The 12,037-nt window shown below is 44.5% G+C and overlaps 1 protein-coding gene across 2 annotated transcripts in view; it reads right to left on the bottom strand.

Moving 5' to 3' along the window:
- Positions 1-12,037, bottom strand: part of CDC42BPA (CDC42 binding protein kinase alpha) — a 1,012,118-nt gene that overhangs the window by 397,659 nt on the left and 602,422 nt on the right. For both annotated transcript variants that reach the window (XM_086927989.1, XM_086927990.1), the window contains exon 9: positions 6,181-6,260. In XM_086927989.1, coding sequence (XP_086784115.1) covers positions 6,181-6,260 — 80 coding nt within the window. The remainder of the gene's footprint in view (positions 1-6,180; positions 6,261-12,037) is intronic.

Here is a 12,037-nt window from a genome sequence, read left to right as displayed (position 1 = left end):
TAACCAGCACCACTTAATATTAACTTTGTAAGAATACAAGGATGAGTCAACACAAAATGAATCAAACCTGCTAGAGAAATAGCAGCATTAAGCAACTGAGCTAACTTAGTGGGAGTTAAATACCTCTTCATACCATAAACCTTCCCACCCCTTTTATCTGTTTTTTTGGGGTACTTCATAAGTACCATGAATTAATTCGTGTGCGACCCTCTTAAGTGCTGTTTACATAAAGTGCACTGTAGCTGGCAGTTCTGATAAAAACACAAGAAATCACGTTGGACAATGGGAAGAGTACACAAAGTGAGCATGGTTTGATGAGTTGTGGAGAAAAGTTCTTAGTGGCAAGTAATGTTTTTCTTAAAACTTCATCTTTCCACAGATTTCTGCCACAGCTCGCTCCCAACAATCCAAAAGGGAATCTTAAGTGGTCCTGACGGGTTGTAGGGCTTCGGGCAGACAACGAAGTGAGGAATTGGTTCATTAAACCCTCACACAGAACAGGTCCTCATACCTCGGCGTTCAGCCCCTTTTCACATTTGGACATGCCTGAATTCAAGCCTTCATAATCTCTCTATCATAAAAGATATACAACAAAATTAAATGAATTAAAGTCTAACGTGACTATAAACGAAGAATGAATTGACTGTACAAATAAACCTAGTCTTTCGGCACTTAGTAATTGTACATGAATGCTATACACTAGACTACGATAAGGTGCTGCAGTGCCATGCTAGTGGAAGATCGTGGTGCTCTAGAAGCGATAATCAATAAGAATAACAATGCAGTAGAGTAATATTTAAAATAAAACAATTCAACATTTGGACTATAGGGGTGTCATCGGGATGTTGTTAGTGAGACTCATCATTCAGCCCCATCTTGAAGAATGGTAAACACATTGACACCATCCCTTCTGCAAGTTTTGTTCTCTGAGGAACCTTTCTAAAGCAGAACATACAAATTATGAATTCCCACTCTAGTCCCCGTTTACATTTCTGGGGAATTAAATGTTCCCTTAAATATCCTACCACATACAAAAACCCTGACCTAACTCACGAGTATGGATTTATTTCACTAAGAACAGGAGAGAATTGCTTTCCCCTAATCCTGAAGCTGCACAGTCTAACCTGTAGAGAATAAGTGATTAAAAATCTCTTCACTAAATTCACTTAGGTGAATAAAAGTGATTTGAAGTCTCCATGCAGGTACCTATGAGACTACATTGGTTTTTCGGTCTTATGGTTTGTTTAGGTACTGTGTGATCCTGCACTTCATTATTAGGTATCAAGGGGAGAGGGAGGAACAGCGGGGCTAGTTCACTGCCCCAGAAATATATGTATTATCAATGGGAACTAGCCTGAAAGGGCATAGAGATAGTGTGTTTGTATGCAAGATAGAAATATTATTTCTATTGAAAGCCCTCACCCACCAACCTAGTTGGTGACATGCTTCATCATCGGGCTCCACCCGATGACACCGAATGTGTCCCGGGTATGCTTCAACGTCTCTTTACAGCGGAGCTCAGCGGACCCGACTGTCCAGACAGTAGTAGTTCTTGAACATGTGGAGTGAAGCCTATGTAGCAGCTGAACATCAGGGTCATATCATGAATGTCCTGAACGCTCCACTCTGGGGGGTAAGTGCGGAACTGCATTGTGTCCAGAATGGCTCTGATGTAGGGGAGTGTCTGAGAAGGAGTTAGGTGTAACTTTGGCTTGTTGAAAGTGAACCTCCAGCAAATGCAGGAGGTTTGCAGTAATCTGGGGGTGGGTCCCACCACCACCATTACTTCTGTGAACACCTGAGGGCTACTGGTGAGGCCAAAAGGGAGCATAGTCAACTGAAAGTGATCCTGACCCACTGTGAACCGCAAGCAGTGCCTGTGGGCATGCAGAACAGGAATGTAGAAATACGCATCCCGCAGGCCCAACGCCACCATCCAAACTGCGGAATCCAAGGCAGACAGAACCTGGGCCAAGGTGAGCATCTTTAATTTCTCTTTTTGTAGTTTCCACATTGAGGGCGGGAAGATCCAGGTTTTTGGTTTGTAAAATCATTTTTATTGGCATTTCTTATATCGCACAGTACAGAAATGTACAATTGCTTCGAAGACAGACATCATACCAATTGTACATTATTTCGCTGTTGAGAGCCTTACATCAGTGCATGACCAATACAACATTTCCTTAAGTCGCACTGCCAACGTGAGAAGGCCTGTGGGTGTGAGGTGCGTCTCTGCAGGAGGTTGTCCATTTTATGTACTGCTAGCCCTCTGATTCACTTTTTACTACGGGCGTGAAGATCTAGGATAGGGCGGAGGCCTTTAGCCAATTTCGGCAACAGAGTAGTGGGAATAGCTATCACGCCCAACTTCTGGTTAAGACACCCTGCTGATGGCTACTTTGGCTAAACAAGCCTGCACTTCCTGACGTAGCAAGGTGAGATGGTCCACGGAAGGGGCAAAATGAGGAGTGTGGTTGATATGGAACCAAGGTAAGATCCAACGATGTGGCAGTGACCCAACTCAACTTGAAGCGCTCAATCTCTGTATCTGCCTTGTTTCCAAACAGGCATGCCCACCAGAGCAAACTGGACATCCCCAGAGAAGTTAGTTGCAGTTCACACTGAATGGTAATTTGGCTGCGTCCTGGCCGTCCTTCATCGCCTGGTTCAGTATGGCCCAGGCCACTTTCAGGACCATGGGGAGCACTTGTGCAACTGAGCCCCACAACTTGAAGTTTTACCACTCAAAGAAGCAAGCGGTGTTCAGAGACAGCAATGTGAGACTGATGGAATAAAAAAATCTCTTCCCAAAATTGTTCATCCTCTTGGATTCCCTCTCTGGTTGAGTGGTAGGGAAGGCGCTAGGGTTGATTCTGGCGGCTGAGGCCTGCACTACCAGGGTCTTGGGGTAGTGTGCTAGGTGTGGAAGGCTGAGTCGACAGGTGTGCGGTGGTGGCGCAATGCAATCATCCTGTTCCTGGGCATCCCTGTGCAGAATATGGTAGTCCCCATGATGACTATCCTTGAAGGCTCCATTAAAAGGGAATAGGGACTCGGGAGAGCTTAGCCCCAGCTAAAGCATCTCAGTCAGGACATTTGTCTTGACCTCAATGTAGAAAAGCTGCAAATCGAGGATCTCTGCAAATCGAGGATCTCCATGCCACCATGGAGAAGGATACATCTTCCTCCGTGGCAAGGCAGGGAGGAGAGAACAAGCCAGAGTCTGGATACTTGTCCAGTTCACTGGCATTTACCTGCCGCCCATACCAGTTGCCATCATGTTACGACTGGGCCACGTCAGCTGGGTGCGTAAACCCATAGGCATCGCGTCATCATCCCCTCCAAAGATGGGTCTGTCAAAGTACAAAGGCTGCGTATCCAAACCAGCAGTTGGCGTGGTCCAGTCGGCGCTGGTGTTGAGGGTGAACGGTGTTGTGGCTGAGCCTACTCAGACAAGGTGATGGGTTTAGGGTCACCGGGTGGAGCTGGTGATGGCAGCAGTGGCGTTGTGGAAACTGTCTCTGCCAGACTCAGTTGAGATCTGTGAGAAGATCCAATGGGCCAATCTTGTGTCAGTGGGGACCCATAGGCAGTATCCGAGCTGGGTCACCTGCCGGCTCAATGAGGCTTGAAGGCGCACCAGAGGAAGTTGGTTGCTGAAAAATGGAGTGCAAGGCTGTGTAAAACTCCCTAATTTGGGCAGAGGTTCATCCGGCTCCAATGAATTTGGGAGGCGCAGACACTAGCTCCGCAGGAGGAGTGCAGGAGCAGGGCAGAGAAGCTAAAGAACACTTCAACTACTTATTCTGATGCTTCTTCGACTTGCCTGGCTTAGACGATGACTTGAACTTCGAAGATGACTATGCTTGAAATACCACATGGTAGGACTGTGAACGACATGGAGCCTTTTTATCCCACGCCATGAGGAGCTTCATGTTCTCTCCCGATTTACCTTCCGGTACATTAACCAACAATCGGCACAGGCCTCAGTCGTGGTCCGGGCACAGGCCTCAGTCGTGGTCCGACCCCTGGCACCACAGACAGACCAAATGGGAATCTGTCTGTGACATTATCCAAAAGGTTTAAAACCCATAGGTTTGTTCTGGGATATATTCTTAGAACATTGGAAGCGATTGCTCCAAAAAGATCAACAAAAGTGTTGAACAATTTGGTCAAAAAATGACCTAAGTAGTTCTCTGTATCCGTGCTGTTGGTGCAGAAAGAAGGAACAGATGTCAGTGCACTAGGGTGGCACCTATACCTTCACAGCACAAGTCACATCCAGAGCAGACAACGTCACCGCAGAGCTGGTGGCATCAACAGTGCTTGGGGAATATTCAAAGGTGAGGAATCTGCAGTTAGAATTCTCTATTAGAAAGAAAGGATGGTATGAGGCTCGCATGATTTTGCTGAACATTTTGTATTGTCAATTCCATGTCTAAGATATGCTTGACTGACAGGATTGAAGACAGACCAGTATATATCAGGGGCGAGGCTTTTCTAGTGAGTGTGCCCCATTCTGGCTCACTTGGGAGAGTACAGGTAATCCATCAACGCTACATGATGTCCTGGTTATTTTTGGCTAAGACTATGGGAATTACTTCACAATCAGATTCCATAAGAGCTGATACTAGGATCTCATGCGACAGGTTTTCTAACCTACTGAAAAGTTACTTCGGTCATTTTTGTTTATAATTTCTTGCGCAATTTTCTTTCAGCGCAGAAAATTGATAATTTAGTGGTAGAGGAGGATTTTCTCATTTATCAGTGGTGAATACAGCTTTTCGCTGGCTATTAATCTTTTTAGTAATCCGATCAGCCATCTTCTTCAATGCTCAGTTTCTGTTTGTTGCCAAAGTACAGTCATTTATTACTCCTATGAGTTTTCAATGGACTTAACTAAGCAGACACTTGTGGGGTTGGTGAAGTGGAGTGCACCAATTTTTTTCAAAGTTCTCAAGGTTTCTAAATGTAGGTAATATTTTGGTGTTATTGGTCTGGGAGGTAGAGGTTGATCGTAGAATATTAAAGGGGATGAAGATGTGGATTTGGGCCGCTAGGGTCGGAATGTAGTGAAGCAAGTTCATCAATAACAACATTCTCAGCATTGTAGCTGTAAAAGTATAACATGTTTTCAAAAATAGAGATGTAAACATAAAGGTGCCAGTCAAAGTTAAAGTAGCCAGTCAGCCATCGAAACACACTATCACAGAGAAACACTTCCAGCAGGCATATATACACTAAGGATCAATTTTATGATGTCTGAAATAAAAATATTTTTTAGATCAGCCATTTTGTGATGGCTTGGTGAGTTGAGTACTTGCTGGGGACACCTGTAAATGTTGCCAACTCAACCTTTCATCCTTCAGAGTTTGACAGCAACAATATCACCAACGTAGGCGATAACAATATTAGGTATGTACAACACTCTAATATGTCAATATAAATAAGACAGCAAATTATATCTAAAAACAAAAAACATTCTCAAAAATAAGACAAGATGGTAATCTTACAAAAATAAGCTTTAGCTTTTTAAAACATTTTTTTTTTTAAATGATGGTTCTTCACCAAAGCCATACCAGCAATATTCTCCACGGACATTCACAACCATATAGCCATATTGTGTCACCTTTAGGAAACATTTTTCTGTTAATTTTGTTATTCATGTTGCTTTTTGTGGTCACACATAAAATGCTCAGCATTCACCATATTACTGCATACCTACTGTGCACTAATAAGGGTACCTCACAGTCTTGTGATGGTCTTCGTTTACAAATTAAGAAAGGGAGACAGGTTTTGGCCCAAAAATGTGTTTAGTATTATGTTTTGATTTAATAAAAACAAAGAGTTATGCTGCTGATTTCTAGTGACAGGAACAGTGCAAACCAAACTATGATTCAACTGAAGGGTGCATTACCATGCAATTAGGATATGCTTTCATACTTTATTGCACTTGACTCACACAGTTTCAAGTTGGTCCTAAGAAATAGCCGAAACGACAACTCTTTCTCATTTACAGTGTGGGAAGCCTCTAAAAAACAGGCCATAAACTTTATCTCCAAGATCTGTGGCATAGGACCCTTCCCACTCTTCAAACCTCATCACTAACTTACAAGATGTGAGTAAACTATTGTAAATGTTCAAGGGTACACAAGATTACAAAAGAGAATTTGCACTTACCAATTGCTTGTGTATGTAAAACCAACAAATGGAAGATGAAGGCCAGAAAAAGTAGTTTGGGAAGGTGGTGGCATCGTCTCCTACAAGTATTGAAAAGAAAACCTGTTATACTAGACACCTTCCAAAAGAAACTATATTTTTTTGTCATCACACGCTGATAAATGAATGTATCTGGTTGGGTAGGTGGCAGATATCAGAATTTGGGATTAAGAAAACCTTGCATGACTAACAATGAATTTGAGGTATACCAAATGGTTCTAGCATGAGGTTGAGGATTTTGAAAACTTAGGTCTCTCAACAGGATCTCAAACTCAGTGAATACACTACTCCACGTCCCTTCTGAAAGTGGTAAATAGTAGAATATCTGCTGATAAATTCTGTCACAAACAAGGCAGATGCCCTATTCCCCACACCACAAGTGCATTACAGTGAATGGCCTTATTAGAGTTTGGAAGAACGGGACATCTGCCCCTTGTCCGTTGTATTTAGAGTGGCACCAAGATCAATACACACCTAATGCAGCAGATGGACCATTCACCAATTTTTGTAATATGTATCACAATTACTCAACTGTTATAAAGAACTTAAGGTTTTAATGTAGAGAATTCTTACCCCCAAAATTATCATAAAGGCAACTGCTCACCAAAACATGCTAGCTTCATATTAGTAGGTGTACCTGGACATACATTCTTCCATATTTAACCGCGGCGTGAATTCCGCCGCGGTGCGGCAGTTTTAATGAGTAGGCGGGGCCGGGTCGGCCAACGGACGTGCGCAGCACTACGGAGATAGTGCTCGCGGCGGCCATTGGCCGACGGGAGCACTTAAGGGGTTAAAGGACAAAAGACATACATTCATCATAAAATACAATGTACAAATAACACACCATAAAAACTTCAGATAAGATCCATTAAATAATATAATAGCAGATCGACACCCAAAAGATTTAATATTAAGATCGTAGTCTCAGAGAACTTAAGATGTAATTTAAAACAGCAATAATGACAGTTTTATTTCCCAGGCACTGCAAGTAAGAAAAGGCTGCTATGTGAGATTCTGAGTCCAAAGCATGCAATATGGGGGCAGGAACTGCCTTCTTTGATGTAGATAAAATGTGCAAAATAATGTAAAGTGCAAAGTGCTCTGTTCAGCCGTGATCTCACAATGACAGAGAGGTAAAGATGAAAGCCAGGTACCTTTGGAGGGGTAAGCCACCAGAAAGCGTATGGTTTGCAGTCAAAACCTTGTGAGTAGAAACTTCTTTCTTTCGTCTACAATAAACTGCACGAAAGTGCTGGCCCTAATAACGGGGCCTGAGACACACACTCTTCCTTATTTAAGGAGAAAAGCCTGAAGAATTGCCCACAGGTTCTCATAGGGGAAACTACGGTATAAATAAACAGCCTTTCTTATTAAACACAAAACCCTATGGGGAGCCTATTTTACACTGCACCAAAACAATGCACTATAACGAACATGTGCCTACTATACGATCACAACAAAAGTTGGACATTCACCTACTACACAAGACTCCCATACGGGCAAAATGATTTGTACATTAGTGAACTTTTGGCCACAGTCAGCAAGTATTTCAGCAAGAGGATGCACCACACAGAACATGTGCCGATTAAGGAGAGAAGTCTTTAAGAATAGCCCATCAACATTCCTGCACAAGAAATAATATCAAAGCACTAGTGGGTGTTCAACTGAACAGGTGAACAGTGGTACTGTTGTCCAACAAGTTTGCTGTTGAAGCCCATTCTTGTGTGGAATGTGCTTGGAATCCTAAAATCAAATTTGCTTGTAAAGGAATGCATGGACAACAGCATTGATTTAAAGGTTTCTCCCTTAAACAGAGGTACAGAAGGTAGCTGTTTAAGCAGTAAGCTATTTCTTATCACATAGTAACTAGTCTTGTGTGCCCATGTGCTCTCTAAACTCATATTACCAACGCACCTCCAGTAATTGCATTGCAAACTTCAGATGTAAACTCTACAGCTACTCTTTGATGCCTCATAAATGCTGTACAATCTGAATGCAGAAAAAGATCTGCTTCCCTAGATGTCAGGGGTCTGTATTTGTCTTCAACACATCTCTTTCAAGAGGACCACCCAGCTCATCCTATCACAATCCGAAGACCCCTCTACCAATATAGCCACAAGTATCACCGACAGGATAAAAACCAACTGCCTGAAACTCAACACAGACAAAACGGAACCACTGATCTTCAAGAACAATGCCTCGTCGAGGAACGACTCTTTGTGGCCCTCCAAACTAGGACCCTCAACAACTCAGACAGACCACACCTGCAAACTTGGCATAATCATGGATAGCAAGCTCACCATGAGAAACCATATCAACAAGGCTCCTCCACCTGGTTCCTCAGCCTTTACATGTCACCAGCCGGCTGGACTACAGCACCACCCTCTATGTGGGAATCACCGCACACCTCCTGAAAAGACTACAAACCATACAGAACTCAGTGACCAAACTCATCCCCAACCTCCCCAAACGAACCCGCATCACCCTCCACCTCAGGAAGCTACACTGGCAGCCCATTCAGAAGACATGTCAATTCAAGATGCTGATCCACACCTGCAAACCCTAAACAACCAAGGATGACCATATATCAACCACAGCCTGAACTTTCAAGAAAAACATCTGTGCTCTGCCTCCATTTTCCTTGCTCACACCCCCTGCATCCGCCAAAGCAACGGTAGAGGACGCTTTCTCTTATTGCTGTCAAGTCTTGGAACGACCTCCCCCTCCACCTCTGTACCTTATCCGCTCTGCTAGAATTCAGGAATGGACTCAACCTCACGGGTGATTAGCCGCTCTTTACATGTTTCATTGATCGATTGACCTCCGATTCAATTTCTATGCCACCCCGCTTACATTTGGACAGCAGCAGAAGGTAAAGTATCTGCTGGCAAGTTTAATCAAGGTGCTTTGTTTTGTTAGACATTCACCAATCCCACATGGACTAAACTGTTTTTGAGTATACTTCCAAAGCACTGGAAGGTTGGATTCTGATTCCTACTGCCTTCAAACGATTCCTCCCCACCTCACGTTAGGTCAAAATCACAATTTTACAATGATATTCTTGTCAGAAGATACGTGTACAATGTAATTTGTCTCTCCCTGCTTTGCTGATCTTCTTTGCCCATTGTTCAAAAAATGTGTTCATTTCCAGATGAAATGCATTTGGTACACTGCAGCTTCCATTTGGTTTTTTGGGGGCAGTGGGAAGTATACTAAAGATTATCCATCCTTCAGTGGTCTAACAGGGCAATAGAATGGCACACAACCTATAGTTAAGCTATGCCTATGCATCGCTCAATGGCACTTGGGTAACAGGTAAAGTTTATTTCAGATAATCACAAAACATAAAACTTTCAACAAGACAGGTGGAGTGCAGAACAGTAAAAAATGCCTGCTGCCTATCATTCATCATTTAAAAGTCTAAGTAACGGCACACCGTCAAAACAAAATATTGGATGCTTGTAGAAAGCAGCAAGCATGTTCTGATGCGTGCTGTTAAAAACATGAGTCAGAAAAGCCCTGCAATATTAGTAACTTGGATTCAGACAGTAAAAAACAAAACCCAGGGCAGTAAAAAAGTTTGCTTCGTCCACCTGTATCACATTCCCTCCACACCTTTGGAGCAGTGTAATGACTTCTTCAGCTCATCTCACTACTCTGCCTGAGCAAGAATATTTCATGCCTTTTCTACCAGCACAGCATCAACATGCATCCATGTTCCAATTGCCAGGGAAATTGTATGCAGCCATCGTAACCTACTCTTGCAATAAAAAGGCGGGGTTACGGCCATGTACACAAGCATTGGAAGGCCTGCAGTTGTTGCTCAATATTTCAGATTGGGTAATCACTCAGCCTCTAGTGTCAGCCCAGTCATCCACACAGAGGTCAAGAGTCGGCACAAAGTTATTTCCAGGTAACTAAAAATCAGTTACTCCTAGCAGTCTCACTTACTCATGGCAGCCTTGCAGTTTGATAGACATGCCACTTGTCTAGCAGGGCACACACTGTTCAGTACCAATGAAAGCAGATGAAGCACAAGTTACTACTGGTGTAACAATATATCTGTAAGAGACATTAGTTAGTGATAGATTCCTTACCTTAGAATATCCCTAGGCGTCAGACTGGATCCGAAAAGTGTTGCTTAGCAGTACCCCTGCACTTCAGTAGGTGGCTTTGTGCGGCTCCGCGTCCGTCGCTGGCGTCGTATGCACCGAGATGTCTCTTACAGATCTATCATTACACAAGTAGTAAATTGTGCATCTGAAAGAGACACGTTAGTGATAGATTCCTTACCTTAGAATAGATACCCGAGCAATACCAACACCGGTGGTGGGTCTGCAAATGAAATTACACAAAACGTCACGGAGCACAGATCGGCCAAAGAAGCAGTCTCTCCAGACCTGACTGTCAAGACAGTAGTGCTTTGTAAATGTGTGCAGCGAGGCCCACGTAGCTGCCTGACAAATGTCCTGCAAGGGAACGCCACTTCCCAAGGCAGTAGAGGCTGCAGTTGCCCTGGTCGAATGGGCACGCAGCCCCACAGGAGGCTCCTTCTTGGCCAAGGAGTAACATGCTGTGATGCACAAAACAACCCACCAGAAAATGGTTCGTTGTGCACAGCCCAATCTTTTTTGGCACCCACATGCCAACAAAGAGTTGATCATCCACCCGGAACTGTTGTGTACGCTGCAGATAGAAAGCGAGCACACGTTTTTGAAGCCTCTCCTCTTCCCTGGAAGGATGTGGTGGCGTAAAGAAGGTGGGCAAAGTGATGGTCTGCTCGATGTGGAAGGGCGTGACAACCTTTGGCAAGAAAGAAGGACAGGCCCTTAAAACCACCTTGTCTGGATGAACAGAAAGTAAAGGAGGTTTGGAAGAAAGAGCCTGGAGCTCACTCACTCTTCAGGCAGAGGTGATAGCCACCAGGAAAGCCATCTTTAGAGTTAGAAGACGTAAAGGAAAGTTATGAAGAGGCTCAAAGGGAGCGCACATCAGAAAAGTCAAGACCAGATTTAAGTCCCATTGAGGCATTATGAAAGGCACGGGAGGAAACGTGTGTGTAATGCCCTTGAGAAAGCGGATAACAGCTGGGGACTTAAAAAGAGGAGGCTGATCTGGAAGCCGCAGAAAGGTGGAGATGGCAGAAAGATAAACTTTGACAGTGCCCAACGCAGAGCCCTGCTTGCGCTAAAGAGAGAAGGAACAGAAGAACCTCAGAAAGAGGGGCAAAAAGGGGATCCACAGCCTACGCTGTGCACCATGCCACAAATCTGTTCCACCTGCAGGCATACACCGTCTTGGTGGAAAGAGGATTGGCAGCCAGAATGGCATCACAGACTTCAGAAGGAAGATCAAAAGGGGTCAACTGCGGCCACGCACGGAGGTGGAGACTGGACAGGTTCGGGTGGAGGACCGTCCCCTGCTGCTGCGACAAAAGATCCTCCCCAAGAGGCAGACGGATCGGGGGATCGACGCCCATCAATCAATCAATCAATCAATCATGGGCATTTGTATAGCGCGCTACTCACCCGGGAGGGTCTCAAGGCGCTGGGGGGGAGGGGTCCGTTACTGCTCAAAGAGCCAAGTCTTGAGGAGCTTCCTGAAGGAGAGATGATCCTGGGTCAGCCGGAGGTGGATCAGGAGGGAGTTCCATGTCTTGGTTGCCAGGTAGGAGAAGGATCTTACCCCGGCGGTGGCTTTGTGGATGCGTGGTACGGCGGCGAGGCTGGACGATCGTAGCTGGCGGGTGGGCGCGTAGAAGGTCAGGCGGTTGTTGAGGTACTTGGGGCCCAGGTCGTGGAGGGCCTTGTGTGCG

The sequence above is a fragment of the Lissotriton vulgaris genome, chromosome 6 (genome assembly GCF_964263255.1).
Source record: "Lissotriton vulgaris chromosome 6, aLisVul1.2, whole genome shotgun sequence".
NCBI lineage: Eukaryota > Metazoa > Chordata > Amphibia > Caudata > Salamandridae > Lissotriton > Lissotriton vulgaris.
This window is presented reverse-complemented; position numbering and strand designations above follow the sequence as displayed.